At 39.2% G+C, this 19,699-nt stretch overlaps 1 protein-coding gene across 4 annotated transcripts in view; it reads left to right on the forward strand.

The window, feature by feature from the left end:
- The window catches only part of KIAA1549 (KIAA1549 ortholog), a 139,078-nt gene that overhangs the window by 102,068 nt on the left and 17,311 nt on the right, over positions 1 to 19,699 (forward strand). For all 4 annotated transcript variants that reach the window (XM_035342381.1, XM_035342375.1, XM_035342360.1 and 1 more), the window contains 3 exons: positions 8,224 to 8,426; positions 11,308 to 11,429; positions 17,997 to 18,202. In XM_035342381.1, coding sequence (XP_035198272.1) covers positions 8,224 to 8,426; positions 11,308 to 11,429; positions 17,997 to 18,202 — 531 coding nt within the window. The remainder of the gene's footprint in view (positions 1 to 8,223; positions 8,427 to 11,307; positions 11,430 to 17,996; positions 18,203 to 19,699) is intronic.

Here is a 19,699-nt window from a genome sequence, read left to right on the forward strand (position 1 = left end):
TAGACTGAGGAGTGCCTGTTGTCTTCACCCTTCTTTTTTTTTTTTTTTAACCATTTCTTTGAACTAGCCTTTGAAAAGGCTACATTTTCTAATTCTTTTCAATATTTTTTGAGTGGGGGAAACAAGAACTGCATATGATTTTCAAAATGTACGTGACACATGGATTTATGGAGTAATACTTACATAGTGGCTACTTTTGAAAAGGATTTCAAAAAATCCGTTTTCAAAACACAGGTTAACTTAATAGCATTCTAATCATAATAGACCACTAAGATGTGGTTACTACTGGGGAAGTAAACTTCTCTTTCATACTGAAAGATGATAGTTTACCATAGAATTTAGCTATTTTGAGAACAAGGATATGCACCAATATCAAATTATTGTTATCAGTGGTTTTAATGTCACTACTCACTTGTTGCAGAACAGCAAGAAATTTCGCTAAATGGTTTGCAATTCACATTGTGATTGTAGCAAAATGGCAGTGTGAATGGAAGGCTTTTATAGCCAGAGCTGACAGGCTAGGTGATTTGTTTGTATACTTTATCTCCTCAAATTACAGGTGCCTGCATGAAATGGCAACATCATTTGAAAGGATCTCTGGGCCTGTAGCAAGAAACAGAGTTAACTTAGTTTTAGGATAGTCATGGATAATGGGGCACAACAAGGAAGGAGGGAAAAGAAACTGTAGCTTCATTTTAGCACGCAGATTATTTCTACAGTATATATTAATATGCTTTCATTCTGTCTGCATTAAGTGCTCTTCAGATTTATAAATGTGTCTGAGTTATAAAACCACGGGGTTATCTTTGCTCACTGTGCCCAACAAAATGTCAGCACAAACACTAAAATTGCTAATCTGTGTTCTGTCTGAAAGTTTGTCAGCAATTTTCTCACTATTTGAGAAAGTGTTCCTGGACTGTATTGTGTATGTACTCTGTCCAGACCGTGAGACACGTTATGAACATATTTTCTTGCCTCACAAGTTGGGAATTTTTTTTCAATTCTTAATTTTTTTTGACATGTTGTGCTACCTGTTAGAGATTGTAGTTGATACCAGACTTGCTTATGTGGCCTTTGAGAAGCAATTTTTTGACATAGCATATGGAAAAGAAACTGTTGGAACTGAGACACAGCAGTCACCTCTATTTTATTAAAGTTGATGATTGTTTTCTAGTTTATTCCTGACACTTCCATCTAACTAGTGTGCAAAGGAACCTCACCAAAGCCTGATTCATACTATCTACCCTGCAGCATTTCTGTCTTAGGAGGAAAGCTAAAACTGTGTATGATTCAGACACAAAACTCTGCCTATTACAGCAGTTACCTTAGCAGCTTATGGGCATGGATGTACTCAGAGTTAGGGGCTTTCGGCAACATGCTTTCTCTTGTGTTTTGTGAAATTCACTGAGCTGTCATGGGAGTATTAATGTGGCAGCAAGAAATGCACAGAGAAGAACGGGGATGATGAAAACCTACGAAAAGCATGTCTTAATAAAACGTCTCAGAACAGGTGTCTTAAGAATTTCAGGCTTTTATTTTTATTTATTTATTTATTTATTTATTTATTTTGATATTTGGAGGTTTCTTTATTCATTTGTTTTTAATCCTGTGCCAGGGGCAGAATTCCTGAGGTAGTGCTTTTGGTGGCATTCCTTCTTATATGATGTTTATGGAGGTGAGCTGGAAATCACAGTTTTGACTTTTCAGAGAAGGAAAGGGGCACCAGACAATGTACACTAGCTTGTTCTGGTTTTCCATGCCAGCATCATCTATATTGTGCACTCTTTTCTCAGGCTTGATGGCAGAAACCCCCGCAACTATAAGCATGTTTCTTTCCGCAAGGACGTTTGCTTAACTGCTTGACCTATTCCCAGTAATGGTGATATCTGACAGAAGTGCTGTTGTGATGACAAATGTGAAACATAATTTGTATGATGACGTATTGGTCCAGCATGAGAAAATGGATAGCATTTTGCACATATAAGCCCTTCTTTGGCTCTCAGTTTTCAAACCCCTACTTTTTTGAGACAAGGCTTGTTGTACAAATACAGGCTCTAACACAAACATAATAATAGCTAGAGGGTATCCCACATAAGAGATGATATATTGAACTGCCAGTATACAAACCCTTCTTATACAGACATCAGTGGTTATCACGTGAAGGTATTTAAATCTATTTAGAAACCTTTTTAACTGTAGTTTTAAAACAAAAACCATAAACCAACCAGGAGCAATGAGTGATCTCTCTAAACATTTCCCAGTGATGCTTAATATTTTTTAAAGGCCAAAAAAGAATTTGTGCTTATGGCACAAGTTGATTTCATCATATATTTTATATTTTATAGGCAAATTGTGTGAACAGCACAAGAAGACCTTGAAATACAAATAAATGGGTTTTCTCTCAGTATTTTCAGGGAGGTAATAGAGAAAGAGCTCTTCTGTATGATCCTCTAATGTGTTTTTTGATCAACAAGGACTTATCGTGCCTTGATTCAGATGTGCATTATTGTTGTTGAACTGCATATATAATTTGTATGCATGCTTCCCAGACAGTACATGGCCGTGATGCAAAATGATTTTATGCTGAAGGGGAGTAATATAAGCAAAAGACGGAGCATATATACATATGTGCATAACGGATGGGAATGATGTAAAAGAAATGAGCTGATTAGGAAGACAAGACTGAATGAGAAAGGCGAACAGATCTCAGTATTTCTAAATTCTTATTTATTGGTAAATTGATAGATATTTTAAGTATCTGAAGGAATATTTACTGCAGACAGTATGGATGAATGATTGCTGTTGGAGGAAATAGTAGTCCGTATCTTGGATAAAGTAGTAGAAGCAGAGTAAAAAAAAAATTAGTTAAAATTAAAAAGACTCTAGCAAGCAATGCAAATAATTATAATTACTGATGCGTCATGAGAGTAATGCAATTACTGCAGTGAATTCACACTACCCTATGGTGTAGTGCCCTGGGAATACAGAGAAGCATTTGGTGCTGTGAATCTTTGATTGTAGAAGGAAGTTTGCGATGTTTAATAGCTTTAAACAACACTAGATCAGACTGCTTATTTACATCTTCAACCCATATTAGTGTTAAGAACACTGATTCTTACTGACTTGCTGCATTTAAATAGTAGATTTGAAAGCATTTTTTTCTGTAGTTTCTTTATCCCATAACTTTTGTAACATTCCATGTGCTAGTATTTCAGTAAGATTATAAGTCATCAGGACTTTACAGGGATTCCAGTCCTGTTCATATATTATGTGCCAACCATCAAATATTATTTTTGAAATCATGCTTAGCGTCTTTGTTTCCTTAGAAATGTATTTTAACAGCCTCTGCTCAGCGCTTCTATCTCTACGAGGAACAAGGTAATCTTCTAGGAGAAAATCAATAGAAAATTGTCTTGGTGTGTTATTTTATGTCTAAATTCAAATGCTGCTGCTGCTCCAAACAAATAAACATTAAAAACAAACAAACAAAAAAAAAACACAAAAACAACAACATGGTTTTAATTAGAGGAATTACGAGAAGAAAAGTGAGTAACTTGTATTTCTCTACTGCTTTCTGCTGAAATTATTCACTGACCTGTATGTGTTCTCTTTGCTTTCTTGATAAAACAGATTGTTGACATTTGTGGTGTGTATCTGCATCTAGGAGAGCAATATCTTGGCAGCAATATCTTTCTGTATTTTGAACAGTACTGAAACTATTAGCCCTTTTCAAGCAGTAAGCTATGACCAAGGTGCACAGACTTTGTAGGCTTCTGTAGAAATTACTTGATTGTTCTGTGAATTGAGCTCCAAATTTTTCTTTCATTTGGTATCCAGCAACACAATTAAAACACTGTCTTGACTTGCAAAGTTGAAATCATCTTCCCCTTAGATTTCAGCAGGCGCTGCATGTTTATTGTTATATGATGCCTTAACGCATTAGCTCAGACATGTTCGTTTTAGTGGTAACCTTCAGAGTTGTTTATTTTTTCCCTTTCACAAATGAATAAAAATACATCAAATGAAATCCTTCTGTAACAACTTACATTTAAAGCAAGAGATCTCTGCTAGTACTGGTTTCGTGCAGTCTTAAGTACTTGAGTAAGTAAAGGCACTTGAGACTGATAAAAAGAGGTTCAGTTTCAGCACCTGTGCAGATAGCAATGCTGGCACGAGTGTGCAACTTCTTGAAAAGAGATTGTATTCCTTCCGTGGTGGCGATTAATTTATGAGTAGTAGACGACTGATCCACAAGTGGTATTCTGGCTACCTGTACTAAGATGAGCAGAGGTCGTCCAGGATGTTACACTCTACAACTGGATATAAAGGAAAGGAAGAAAAACATGGCAGGTGGCATGCCATTGTTAAGAAAATGTCGGAAACGTTTTCAGCCTGGAACAGCACTGTTCATTCATTCCACTGAGTCCCAGTGATCTGACTGTCCTGTCTTGTAGAAAGCAGAGTTGTCATACTTGTCACTGAAAATACAGTTTTTGGTTACTATCAGTTCTCAGTTAGTCATAATATTGCCACGGTCTAATGTAGACCACGAAGTATAGACTTTTTTAAGATGAAGTGGGTTTCTATTGGCATTGTTTCTGCATTAGTAATCACGTTGATATTTCTACTTCTCAAGTGATAGTTGTTATTTTGAAAAAACAAAACCACACACAAAAAAACCCACTCTACTTGTGAAGCAAGGACCATCATTTATATTGTCAGGTATCATATATTGTATTTTACATACCTGTTTTTTCACACTGTGTTTTTGTAATTCAAGTTTTTCATACATATGCATATACACACGTGCATACGGTCTTTCATACGGTTCATATATTGGTTGGAGCTGGTAGTGCCAGCTTGAGTTTTTTTAGTAGGAAGTATCTAGAAATATTTAGCTCTACAGGGCTTTACAACACTTTGAATCATTCAGGCATAAGATTTTCATTCCAGTCTCAGTTTCATAATGATTTTTTTAAGAAGGTAAGAGCTTGTTCTTTCAAAGAACAAGGTTATTAGAAAAAAAAAAAATGGACAAAACACTATTAAAAACAATTCTGGAGAAGCTTTAACATATGTTCTCAGCCCTTGAGGGTGCAAGGTAAGAAAGGAATTAAGACCAGGGGATTGTTTCGTGTGAAGGAGATGTTTTTGCTGATTCAGTTTGTAGAGGATTGCCCATTTTTGACTAAGCATTTGGAAAAATGTCTGCATGTGATTGACAGAGACTTGTTAGTAGTTTACCAAGTAAATTCTCCTATGATTCCATCTGCTCTGTGCATATAAGCTCTGGAGCCATACCTTAAAAACTAGAGTGTTTTTTCTCTGTTGCTGTATGTGGAGGTTGTTTGGAGGTGAGGTGAAGGAAGGAGGAGCAGCGAGGTTCATGCTGCTGGACAGTGTAAATTGGAACTGGCAGCTGGCAGGCAGAGGGAGGGAGGGGCAAGAAGGTGGGATGGAGGGACTGATTCTGCCTGCCAAGGAAGGACGAGATCGGATAAGGATGAGGAGTTAACCTGGCTGCAGCCTGAGGAAGACAGAGCCACAGGTTCTGCGGTGTATGGGGAGAGCTTTTCTTGAGGCTTCAGACAGAAGATGTGACACCTGACTCTTGCCAGTCCTCTGCCAGCAAGTATCCATGCAATCCACTGGCAGAATCTCAGCCACCCTAGCTGTAGATGTAAGAGAAGAATATATCCTTTCTCTTCTTGCATCTGTCCTTCATTCACCACGTTTACCAACTTTTGCATAAAATGAGATGTGTGTCCTGGTTCTACAAATAATATTCTTACCTTCTGGCCAGCTTTGACCAGTAGCAGAAAGCCCAGCCTACGACAACGATTCGGCAGGGTGGGAGAGAGCAAGAGGGATCCTATGGAAGAAATGAATTTATATTTAACACAATGAATTTATATTTAACACAAGTCTCTACTGCAATGCCTATGCATGAGAGGATTCAGGTGTTGATTGTTCAGATGATCTTACCTGTCTTGAAGTGTGAGTGCTTGCCTTTGCAGTACTAGCAGCATTTTAATACAACTTGTATGCGGTCTGTCTGCAGATAAGTACGGATGCATGCATATGCTGTGATATATGTACACATACCCATAAATATATCTGTTTCCATAACTGTGCTTAGACAAAAGTTTGTTAGACTGCAACAAGGAATTGGACAATTCAGTCAAAGTTAAAAGGTTAAGAATGTCTATTTTTACACATTGCTTTACTCCCCAAGGGTTTAAAAACCAGTACATTAGAGTTAAGTCTAAGGTATGTTGAAATGCATGCTTGAGAGGCAGAAATCTTAATAAAGCCATACTAATACTTCCAATATAACTGGAATGTCTGTCCTTTTAGTCATCCCTGCCCACCTGACCCATCATGCTGTTACAAAAGGAGGGGTAACTTTGCAGGTCAGTTTGAGGTGCTTAAGAAAGGGATTTTTGTGCAAGAATTGTGCCCAGCATGTGGTGAAGTCTTATCATTTGTAGGTCTACGGGGGCTTGGGGCAGGGGACAGGAATGTAGCAAAACACATGAAGTGGTAGTTGGTGATCAGTAGCAGGATTGTATAGGCACAGGTGTGCCGTGTGAAAGGATTAGAAGAAGGAAAACTGTTAAAGTGGTTCAAAGGGAGGATGTCATACACAGGAATGTCTTCAAACATCATAAAGACATCAGAGGTAGAGGTGGGGTAACTGAGAGGAAGACCCGAGTAATCAAAGTGCTTCAAGCCAGCGCAGTAATTCTGACAGTGAAAAGTTCTACCTCAGAATTATTTTAAAAATAAAACATGGAGTTATGAGATCTCAGAGAAAAAAAAAAAAAAAAAAGGAAGATTGAGTTTTTTGATGACTTCTGGTATCAACTCCAAAACCGCAACCATTCAGATACTCGATTTTACAGGAGGGCTTTTATTGCCATCTACTGGTCTAAACAGGCAGTTTGCTCTTCTACCACAACCGTTCTAAGAACCGTTCGGAAAATGTTTGCTTACTGAAAAAATATTTTGAAGAGATTGTTTCAGTATATTCCTTAGGCAAGCTTATCTTTGGCACGGTATCAGACAAGTCTGTAGTTAGCTGTGTTGGCACACCAAGCTTTATGAAAGGGGGTTCATTTAAACATCTGGAACCTGACGCACCCATAAACACACTCCAGCACATGCTTCACTTTGGAAGAAGTCAGCTCTAGGAACACAGAGGGTTTTGTGCATATGCTGTGCAGTGCGTGTGTGTGCTTGCACTTTGAAAACCGGAGTTGTCAAGCTTTCTTTCCACTTTTAACTTCCAAACTACTTAAGAATTGAGTAGGACTCAAAGAAAAGCTTTGTCTTAATTAGTTTCTCAGAATTTCTGATTACTTCAAAGCCCCCAAAATTTGTTGGAGAGCTCAAAACTTGTAGGCTTGATTCAATTAAGTGTGAATCAAGTCATCAACAATGTGAGAGTAACTATTTTAAAAATAGGTATGAAAGTGGAGGGTCTGATTCTGTGTCTTCTCAAGCAAAACACTCATAGAAACCATGGCCACCTAATAGGATCTCTAGGATGAGTGTTTAAATTCTCTAAACTGGAAAGCCTTTTGTATATTTTTCAGTCTACTCAGTATGAAGTTCCTAAGAGCTGGATTTGGAATACTTTTCTGGAGGCATCCATGCTGGCTGAAAACTCATTGCCAGGCTGCCTCAGATCTATAATATGTTTCTCTCCCCTCAGCTGAACTAGCTGTCTGTGTGAATACTTCCAGACCTCCTGCAGGTGTGGGGTGTTCAAAATGAGGAATATCAGCAACAATATATTATTCAAATTATTGAAACTACCTTTGGTCATTGTGACTGAAACAAATAGAGAGGTGATCTGTCAATGGTAACCATTTCAGTTGGTATGTGGGTGTCTACAGCCTTCCACCCTCAATTACACAAGAAGCTTCCCACACAATGATTAAATCTGAAGAAATAGCTGGAAAAAGGAGATGCAGAAGCAAGTTTTTTCATGAAATGTACTGATGTAGGGTTTTAAGCTGTGTACCATCTACTGAAGTAAGATGACAGAATTGAGTTTTTTTATATTTTTCTTTTTCCTACAGCTCTCTTATGTTCACTTCTGAGCCTACTATATCCTAACCTTCCTACTAATAGCAGTTGTTTATGGATCTTAACCAAAGCTTTTGTATTCGTTGTCACTCATTGTTGGTTTTTTTGTGTGTCTTTATTCTCTCACAGCTACAAGCCCCAAGTGTGAAAGGCTTTGATTTTGCTAAGCAGCATCTGGGCCAGCACAATAAAGATGATGTCCTGATTATCCATGAGCCAGCTCCTTTACCAGGACCTATTAAGGACACTACCCCATCTGAAAATGGAGATGTGCCCAGCCCCAAGTCCAAGACTTCCTCAAAGCCTTCAAAGACTGTCCGACACAGAGGGAGGTCAGTTCACAGAGGAAAAACAAACTGTGGAAGATGACTGCTGTTTTCTATATTTTTAGGGCAAATTCAGTGAACAGAACTCTGTTCCAGAGCTCCAGGACCTGCATTTTCTACTCGTCTATCTTTATCCCAGCTTATGTTTATCATAATGTTGTGAGAATTTGGTGTCTATATTTCTCTTAATGGCAACATGCCCAGTTGGGGGGGGGTGCTTAGGTCACAACTGGGTTGGTTAGAGTCAATTTGTTAGTAGCGTACTGGAAACACAAAGTATGTGCTTTCTCATATGTTCTCTTTGTAGTCATCCCTAGCTAGAAAGGATTGCATTTTTAGGATAGGAGCTGTAACAGCTTAGCAGTAAAGACGGATATATGCAGTGAAAAAAAAAAAAAAAAAGCTAAGTGGAAAGGCAATAGGTAGGAAAGAAGTGGAGCCCTTCTGTGAGGAGAGGTGTGCTATGGTGAGTCACAAACAGCTCCACCATGAAGAGCTCGTCTCTGCTCCACTTTCCAGTAATTCCTCTTCACCCTCCATTTTATATTTTTGCGCTCCTTTGTTTGCAGCTCTGCACCCCCTGTGCTTTCACTTACATGCTGTTCCATTGTGGGAGAAAAACAAAGGCAGTACTGAATGAGTTTAGAGAGAGACTAATGGTGGTTCTTCCTGAGCTTGAGCTACAGGTCTGTGGCACAGCTTGCTCCTCACCTCAGCCTGTGCTTCCTCTAAAGCCCCAGTTGCCCTAAGGTCCTGACTTCATCTTCCACACAAGTTTCATACAGCTCACTTTCCATCTTCCAAGGTGCTGAGGCTGTCTTCCTAACTCCACAGAGGCTTTGCAAGCAATGGACTACACAGTGGAAGGAGGGCAACATTGGAAAATAATGGAAAAAAGTTTAGCTAACTAGTTGTGGTGTATCTTAAATAAATATAAATCAGAAGGACAACTGTTCCTGTATTTCTTTTTAAAAGCTCAAAAGTGGCTCAAAAGAGATAATGATCAGGGGCATGGGAAAGTATCTCTGTTCATATGTATGTGAGTATAAGAAACAAATTTAAACTTGAGATTGTTACTGTATTTCATCTAGAATAATTCAGAAAATTAAGTAGGGAAAATTTTCAGAAGCCAACATTTTAATGAAAGATAATAATAAATTGATGATCAACTTTGGAACAAAGATATATATTTTCAAAAACCTCTAAATTCAAACACTTCAAACTGATTTAAAAAAAAAAAAACCTACCCCTCCCTTATTCACCCTTAAGAGCAAACTTCTCTTTAGGCTTAACTATGGAGGTGTTATCATCATCTCTATTACGTGCTAACATACCCATGTCAGCTGTATTGTTTTTAGCTGTTTTCTGTTTTGTAAGAAAATACAGAACTCACTTCATCACAGTGCAATTCAGGATAATACTCCACATGCCAGTAAATACAGTGGTGATCTGAGTACACACTCCGTATCAGTAAAAGGCAGTGAACAAGAAAAACAATCGGGATCAGAAAGCACAGCATCTCTAGTCCCCAGCTGAGAGTTGGACCTGGTTTTTGGCTTGAAAAGGTACAGCCGTGTACTCTGCAGAACTTAAAAATGGCTGTTGTTGGTCTGACACTATTTTAAGTTCCTATGATACATCTATTGATAATTTAGATAGACTGAAGAAAGTATGAAGGAAAACAAGGCACAATGAGGTGAAACAAAGTCAGTAGCGTATCTGGAAACAGAACCCTTACGCTGTTTGCTGAACCATGACAAAGATGATGGAGGAGAAAGTTCTACCCATCTATTTGCCTTAGAAAAGAGTAAAAGATGCAGTGGTGCAGATCTGTAAGCTCACTGAGAACCATTTCTCCTTTTATCCTTGCTAATATTTTTATTGGGATGAGACTTACTAATATTGCAGTACTGCAGAAAAAATGAAGTACAGTGTTTCGTTATCAGTGGGAAAAATCGGAGATGAATTCAGAGCATTGCCTGCTGAAAACAGTAGATTTAACTTTCTATTAACTTGCCTGGCTGGCTGTAGTTATCTTAGTTTGTGCGCTCTACACTGGTTGACGTTTAGCTGAGAGCTTAAGTTACTAGTGCTGATATGCATCTAGCTCAAGCAAATCTTCACTTAACAAGGTTAATACACAGACTAGTGCACAGTTTAAGTAAATCAGTGAAGGAATAGACTATGAATGCTCACAAGATCAAATGATCACTAGAGAAACTATCAAATGCTAACCCCACATGAAAGGCAGGCTTTGGTGCTAGCTGGGCAGTAGCGTATGCCTTTTATTTTTGCTATTTTTACACTGTCTGAATAATTTCTATATGGGCAAGTCACATTTTTTTTGGTATTTTTCTGAGATTGTATAATTTGTAGGTAACAAATGTTTTTAAGGCTTTAATGACTGCATGGCATAAACATATATATAAAAGTGGTGTTTGTTTAACTTGCCTTTGTTTAAGTAGGCAGGAAAATATGCACATGGACTTGTAGCATTAGCAAGATAACACCAAGTTAGCAAGTCTGAATATTAAAAGAATTACCTATGTAGTTTTCTTGTTGCTAATACAATTCCTTTCTGTCTGAAAAGTAAATGTACTACTTACTCATGCAGTGTTTTCTTGAAGTTAACTTTAAAGGAAAGTTTAGTTAATAATCTTGTCATGTGTGAGTCCTGTTGCAGTTGGTTTTCACACGCAACAACAGTAGCATCATAGCAATGAATGTCTAAATATGATAATTTATTATAAATTTACTTATAAACAGTGGAAAATATTATCAGTCTTCACAAGATATATTAACACAGGATTCTCTGCATGTGAGAACTGTATCCCATTACAAACTTATGTTACATGTTGTTTTGTTTGTTTTTTAATGTTTGTGGCAGAGTTTCACCATCAGATGCTGACTCCACAGCAAGTGAACAATCCAGCGGGAGAGAGACAGGAGAGGAAACTGCAAGACCATCAACTGCAAATGAGGGTAAACCACGCAGAGGAGCAAAGAAGGGTGAGTTACTTTTTTTAACTCGTGTACACTAGCAGTGCGTTACTCAGGTAGGTTGAAGAGTTACTCTAGTGATATAACTTCTCCGGACTCATATTCCACAACTAATTTTTGTGGTTTGTGACCTTTACTGACAATGTAACTGTCTGCAAGATTGTTACCAACATAGCCACTACAATTACGCCTAAATGGAAAGATGTTTGCCAGGGTTACAAGGGAGAGTAGAGGAAAGATGGTTCACTGCTGTTTAGCCCTTAAGTACAAAAGCTTGCTGGAATGAAAGGTATGTGTAGGTCTTCAGTTTCAACAGAAGAAACTACACCAAAAGATCCCTTTGTCAAGATGCTCATGATTATGCTTTAGAAAGATGAAAATCCACGGCAAATACATCAACGGCTTTTTTTTTTTTTTTTTTTGGAAAGAACCATCTTCTTACCATGTAAAATGTCACTGTTTTCCTTGGAGGATCCATGAGATATATTCTGAGGTATATTAAGTTCTCCATTACTGCAAGATGACTTTCATTTTATTAATTAAAATATCTTTTTAAATTATTTTCCTGTTTAAAAGTCTGTCGTTAACTGTGCCTACACAGAGTGTTGTTTTTGAGAGCTTTTTGGATTTTGATGACTCAATCCTTGCTTGTGCTTTTAGTTACCAGATCTTTGGCTTAAATTACATTGGCTTTCATAGAGAAAAATCCAATACTGACAAAAGAAACTGGTAAACAAGATCTTTAATGTCTTTTTCAACCCAAACCATTCTATGATATCCCCATCTGTTCTTAATACGTGTGGCCTTGATAGCAGCAGAAACTAAGAAGAAAATATGTAATAGGAGCAGTCTCTTTTGGTATACTGAATGTGTTTCCACATATTCTATGAAATACCAATTGAAATATAAAAATGATTATTGGGGAATGCAATGCCAGAGAAATTCAGATCATAGTAGATGTTCAACTTATGCTCGTGTTGAAGAAATGAGATTTAGAGTAATATGTAAGACAGTCACGTTATATAGAATGCTAGGCCTTAGCTGCTTAAATGGCAAGTTAGATAGTATCTGATTCTTAAATTTTCATAATGTGCACTGTTCCTGGAAGAGCTATAGTGATGGACCAGGCTTTGCTCTATGATTGCAGCATGCAAGACAAAGTGAAATATGTGCTAATGTGACTAGAAAGTTAAACTTCCTAATAGATGTGTACATTCAGCAAGCAATGTACATTATGCAATTTATGAAAAGGTACTGTACTGTTGGTATGTATATTTTCAGTGCCTTAGGTTTGCGCTACAGACCAGAAATCATGCGTAAGTAAATACATAGAAAAACAAGTATGTTTTGACAGAGGTTATCTCAGGCCAGCTGATTGTTTTATGACTTGCTTCAGCCTATCTGACTTCAATTATTTTGCCCTGATTTAGTGCTGTCCTCTTTCATCTTACCTGGGGTCTCCATTTTTGTCTCTCTGTTTTTCATCTGCATTGAAAACTCACATAAGGTTTAGCAAGTCCTTTTGCTGTGGAAATGTCATATATTACGGTGTCTAAATTATCTAACAAAGACAGCAAGAATATTGTGTGGAAAATATCCTCTTTACCTATGATGCCTTTACTTGATCAATTATACTATTTATTTATCATCTGGTGCCTCTTGTTCGGTAATCACAGTATTTTTAGTATTCAGAAATGGTGATCATGGTACCAATTATTTGGTAATCATGCTATTTTTAGTGTTCAGAATCGGCCCCTCTGTAGAGGCCTACGTGTTGTTTAAATGACAGATCCAGCTCCCTTTTTTGCAGCTGAGGCTTGGCAGTTGGGTCCAAGTTCACGCATTTAATTCAAAAGTAAACACAACTGTCTTACTGCTGTGTTTTTTTCCAGTTGCCATTCCAGTTGAATTATTTGTAGTAATTACTGTGTTATCTCTTCTTTTTCCTTTATGTTGTCAGGAACAAACAGAGTGGGTAAGTAACTAGAGCTGGTAGTTGAGTGTGAATATGAATAGAGGTGTTGGGATAGCTGTAATTATATTTTAAGCATGGAAGGATTTCTTGCCCAAGTCTAAAAAAATTGCTTTTGAGCTATTGATCTATAAAGAGTTCTCAAAAACACAAATTATAGCCATACAATATAGGCACATTTTTCTAATTTCCTTCAAATTCTTTCAAATTATTGAGGAAAATACCCTCACTGTGAAGGGAGGCAGCTGTTGGTCCTGAAACTTAGCTTGGTATAAACAAGCTACAGATATTGTTAGAGTTACCCTCTTTACTGAGACAAACATGGGCTACTTGCAAAGAAGCTCAAGCATTTTCCTGTGAAATAGTGTTTCATTGGTCAGGACTGAGACGTAGTAAAGATGGGACAGGAGAAAACTAGCACTGTTTTTGATAGTGCATACCACATTCAGTGATAAATTAAGGACTGTGGTCTCTAACGGCTATTTCCATCTTACAGTATTAGGTGGGGATGGGTGTAAAGCTGGCTACGATACCTTGCATTGTTGGGTTTGTACTACAGACTAATGAGAGACATAGTTTTCTGGGATGCAAATACACTGTCTGAAGATCTGAAAGTGCGTTAGCATAGCATGATTCAAATACCAGTGGATCAGTGAGAGACTGATAAGACTGACTTATTGTGCTTTTTGGATTAAGCTTTATGCACCTTGGTTCTGTCTCCTGCCTTCCTCAGTCTCCCACTGCATTGTTTTGCATTTGAAAACATAGCTTCCTACTGAGCAATTCATTTCCCTGACATTTCAGTTTAATTAGCAGTTTCAATCCAGGAAACATTGATCCTGACATATGACCTATATGAACTAGTTGTTTAAACCTGTTTTGCCCATTATTTGGGATTCAGTTGCTCTTCATTATTTGTCAACTTCAGCTGTCTAGTCCAAGATGGAAGTTTGAGATGGTGCAATGTACTAGCTGTATAAGGAGGATTTTCTATGAACAATAGCTTAATATAAATAATTTGGAATGAGAAATCATTCATTCTTTCAAAACTTTTAAAGGATCTAACTCGTGTATTGAGTTTGAAGCAGTCCCTCCTTTCGTTGTATGTTTCAGTACTGTGCGGTTCCCAGATTTCCAACATATTTTACTGTAATTCCATCTTGGTTTGTCTTTATAGGCACATGGAGTATACACAGATTGTATAAAGGCCAGGTGCAGTAGAGACATTTTTGTGTGCATCTCTTCTGCAAAAGAGAGTAGTGTTTAATGTTACTGTAGAGCCTTACCAAAATTTGATAGTGGAACTTTTGGACAGTTTTACAAAATAAAAGCATTTTCAGCAAAGAGGTTTCTGCCAAGCACTTGTTTATTTGTGCAAAATGGTAGATTAAGAATGAAGTGATAAAGGTTCAGAGTGGGTGCTTAGGGTAATTTAATATACTGGACCCTGCTACCAAAATTGTATGAAAATAAACATAACATTTTATGTTGGAGGTCAGTAAGTTTTGAGAACTGCTGTTAGACTCTATATGTTGGAAAAATGATAAATATGTGAGGAAAATGGGAAAGGAGAATACAGAACTTAAGATTTCCGTTGCACTCCACAATTACTCTGAGGGACTTGCACTAACTGCTCAATATATGTTGTGCCTCTGTGTGAGGCAATGTTTGCATGCCTCTGAGAAATGCATGAAGATGGGGCCCATTAATGACTGTGGAGATGACAAATGGTAAAGATCATATAAATAGCCACAAAAGAGGGGTAGATATATTTCATTTAGGTTCAGTGCCTTGCAGAAAGTTTAGGGGACAAATCTTGAGTGGAACTCTAACGTCTCTTTAAGGACACGTGTATAGGAAAGTCGCACTTACAATGATGCATTCAGTTTATAATCACATATATTTGACAATGCATTGATCAAGTCTGAGAAGTTTGAGAAACAAATTTTGATTAGTGTGTGGGCAGATTGTTTTCCAGCTGAAAGTAATGTAGCGTGAATATAATAGTGTACCATTCCTTATGTCTCCTGATCCTTCTGTGCTAGGTAGGAGAGGGAAGTAAAGGAGCACAAAGTGCACATGGGAACTAGGGCTGAAGATGCACCTTGCTTCTGTTCTTTTCCGTAAAGAACAGAATGAAATTACCTAAAAATGAGTGTTAAAAATAAACCCAGGGCACAGGATGGGAGGTGCAGGGCAGTCCCTGTGGCTGAGGAGCGGACTTTCGCTCTGGCAAGCCAAATGGCCCAGGGCAGCCAGCCCCAGAAGAGGGTCCCTCAGCCCCCCAACCCTCCTCCTTCCCCCACATGAGGACATCTCCCAGGCTGCTCCCAACACAGCCGCCTTTGGCCACGCGTGGGCCACTTCATCACAGAGGCTTGCTGAGGTCACAATGTCCACCACTGCCTCGTGGGCCCTATAAGACAGGCCCCCTGCTGCTGGCCCACCACCTGCTGAGCTACTGGGAAACCAGAGGCAGCAAGGTGAGAAGCGGCTCTGCCTGGTTTGCGAGGACAGCCATGCCGTCCAGAGCAGCACCAAGAAGGAAGGCAGCTGGCAAGGAGACGTGTTGTGGGCAGAGAGAGAGCGCCAGCAGCACCAGATACGGCAGATACCTCTGGTGCACAGCCCACAGACACATACCAGAAACATCATTGGCACCACAGGCATGAAAATCAAGCCGACAGCGGCATGGGACCTCAGGGTGGAACAGGCCGACCCCCTGGTGCAGCACCCTGGCCAGAAAACATGCCGAATCAAAGGCATCCTGTTTGGGCAGTCCCAGGCAAAGAGTGGCTCATCCTCCTGCCCAACACCGTGGAGCCCATGGAGCTGGATCCACCAGAAGATACGGAGGAGGCAATGGAAGTGGATCCACTGCTGCCAGAACGGACCTGGGACTACCCCAGCACGTCTTCACTCTGCCATCAGAAAGCACACACTGCATCACAGGAGTGCCCGGCCAGCTCCCTGCTCATTGCTCAGGCCCCATCTCAAGCATTAGCTTGGAGCCCCCAAATCTCACGGACATCCCTCAGGCTTGCCTGCAAGATGTCCTGGCAATAAACAGCTCTTGCCAGTTCTCAGGGGTTGTGTGAGTGCTTCTTTTTGTGGGAGAATGGGCTAAAGTTGCGCCAGGGGAGGTTTAGGTTGGATATTAGGAAGAACTTCTTTACTGAAAGGGTTGTTAGGCACTGGAATGGGCTGCCCAGGGAAGTGGTTGAGTCACCATCCCTGGAGGTCTTTAAAAGACGTTTAGATGTAGAGCTTAAGGATATCTTTTGGTGGTGGACTCATTAGTGTTAGGTCAGAGGTTGGACTCTGTGATCTTGGAGGTCTCTTCCAACCTAGGTGATTCTGTGAGAAAATAACCTGCTGTGGTCTTCTGCAGAAGATGATAGCATTCAGTCCTCTTCTGAACCCTGTACTTCATTAGCAGCAAGTGTTGCCAATGCATCATAGCAGCGGCTGTTTTCTTTTCCTTCTATTCTGTTGGAGTTGAATTAGGTTGATCATCAATTGAAAGTACATTTGTACTCTTTGTTCTGATTTGAATCTAAGAACCACAGCCTCTTACTGGAAGTCCATGCAAGGATGTGGGACCATGTCCCTCTACTCCACTGTGTTCATCCAGAAGAAGAGTCACAGAGTGTAACTTCCAACTGTATTTTGTGGAGGAAAACAGTTTCGTAATTTGAGAATTTGCAGCGTTACCATACAGACAAAGTAAATTGTTACTTCTCAAGTCTTTGGTACTTTTTGCAAGCCAAATCCATGTAATGGTTCACATTGTAGGCGCAGCGCCAGAAAAAAAATACGTAAATATGTTTTATGTGCTTAACTGCAAACCACTGGGGTGATCCTACAGATTTCAAGTCTTGGAGGGAGGCAACCCATTCCTGCTGAAGTGATTAACCGTTTGCTGGACCAGGGCTGTAACTTTCAACATGTATTGGTCTCCATAATGTCATCTGGCATACATAGTTGAGTCGATATGACCCCTTCAAAAAAATACAATATGGCAATTTCTGTACAGCTTGCTCATTAGTATGTACAATGTTTATCCTGTCACAAAGAAGAACACAGTGCTTTAAAAGCTTTAATCAGTATAATATCTGTAAAATTCTTTGTGCTTTGTGTCATGTTTTAAGTCTTTTTTGTTTAGTTGATATATTGGTCCTTCTATCACTTACTAACTGCATTTGCCATGTGACATCTCTTACTGCTCTTTTAAACTCCATAGAGGAATTTGCATCTCCGTAAGTACTGATAAGAGGAACCATTAGCAGTATGTACTTGCAGCCTTTTATGGACCAAAGTGAATTGAGACTTTGAGGATTTGCAAATGCCAAGAGCTTGATTTACAGAAATAAAGAATGACAGCTCACCTTCTGGAAGTGTAGTGGGAAAATGTTTATGCATTACAAACTACTGGGCCAACTAGTTGTATGCTAAATGTGAATCAGCTGGAAGACCTAAAGGACTAATTAACCACAGATGTGAAATACCTCAAAGTCTCATAGTATAGAATCTGTAGAGCTTGACATTTGACTGAGATAACCCTAGCAGCACCACTTTACTCTGTATTTGTTCTGGTGATCCAGGACCTCCTCAGACCAGCAGTGGAAATGAGCAGCACTCCTCAGCCTCGATCTTTGAACATGTGGATAGGATGTCACGTTCCTCAGATGCAAGCAGACGGGTCCCAAGCAAGATCCAGCTGATCGCTATGCAGCCGATGGCAGCACCTCCAATTCAGAATTCTGTGCTTTCTGATCGAGTAGCAGAGACCAACAAAATTAATAAAGAGGTACCTGTTAAGTGCTTTGAATGTCTGTGGAAGACATTCGTGCCCAGCAATGTGGGAAGTGAAAAGGGTCCAGTTTCTTTCCTGTTGTCAGGACTTCCTCATTATTTCCGAGGGAGTGGAATTTTAGCAAGTTACAGGAATAATCTTGTTTCCATACATAGAGATAACCTTATCTGTTTTAAGCATTGCCTAAGCCAAAATTTAAACACTAAGAAAGGAGCCAAATTGGCTGCATACCTTGTGTTATCATTCTTTTCCTAGCCAGCAGGGCATGATTTGTGAGAGTAGCGTAAGAGTTGGAACGCCTAGCCCACCTTGGGTTTCGTTCTGCACCACTCTTTTGGCTTTTCAGCAACTCAGGTTGTGCGTTACACGAACAAGTTATTTCAGGACTTCCTAGGGTGTGAATTTGCAGCACATTAATTGTTTCCAACTTAAGATGTGTTTATTAGCCAATGAACATGCAGAAACTTCCTGCCTTTTCTGAGGCTCGGGTTACTGTAAACAGAATAAAAACATGCCTGGGACATTAGTAATGGGCTGTAAAACCACGTCATATACCGCCTGACGTTACTCTGTATGTGTGGGTCCTGGTTTTTGTATGGGGTGCCAGATGGCATCTTCCCATAATTCAAAGTAGAAGACTGATGAAAGCTTTAACTTAATTGTGTTAAAGTACCGTGTTTCTCAGGACCTTACAGAAGAGAGGTAAATGTATATATGTAGTATGCATAGACAAAAAGGGTCCACGAAATAGAAGTTTGATTATATTGGCAGAAGACTAATTCTAACAAAATGTAAAGAATAAGTCTGGCTTGTGTCCCTGTTTTGTCTGCTGGGGATTTTCATTGGAGAAGCCACAAAAATTAGTTTATTTGGTTTTTAATTTACTGCTGATGATGTGTTCCCAAATAAATCAGCACAGAGCAGTTGTGGCCTGATCTGCTGCCCAGGTCTTTTCCATTAATGATAACGATTTCAGTGAGTGTTGGGCCAGGACGTACAAGTGTGGTGCTATGATGGCTTTCCTCAGATGATGAGATGCACTCCAGGGAATTTGAAAAAAGGTGGGAGAGGCATAAAAGCTTATCCTGAAAGTCACCATAGAGCTGAGAACAGCACATCCAGCTAGGCACCTGGGCTAAAGTGTTGCTGCTACATTTCTGTATAGTTAGCGGCAACTTCTCATGCTCTACAGAGAGGTCAGCTAGCTCTTTAAATTCTTGCTCCTTGCATGATGAATGTCATTAAAGGGAATGGTTGACAGACTTGAACAGTATTGATCAAATATCTCTGATAAGCAAATGTAGTTTGTATTGATTAATCTTATTTTCTTGGAGTGGTGTCAATTCTAGCAAATGGCACAACCTCTTTGTGTTTCTTTTGCCATTTATTAAGAAATTGCCACCTGTCTCTAATTGAACATGCTGGGCCAGCAGTCACATTATGTATAATAGTGTATATATACCTGGGGAAACAACTAAGAAAAAATGTGTT

Source organism: Oxyura jamaicensis, chromosome 1, assembly GCF_011077185.1.
Source record: "Oxyura jamaicensis isolate SHBP4307 breed ruddy duck chromosome 1, BPBGC_Ojam_1.0, whole genome shotgun sequence".
NCBI lineage: Eukaryota > Metazoa > Chordata > Aves > Anseriformes > Anatidae > Oxyura > Oxyura jamaicensis.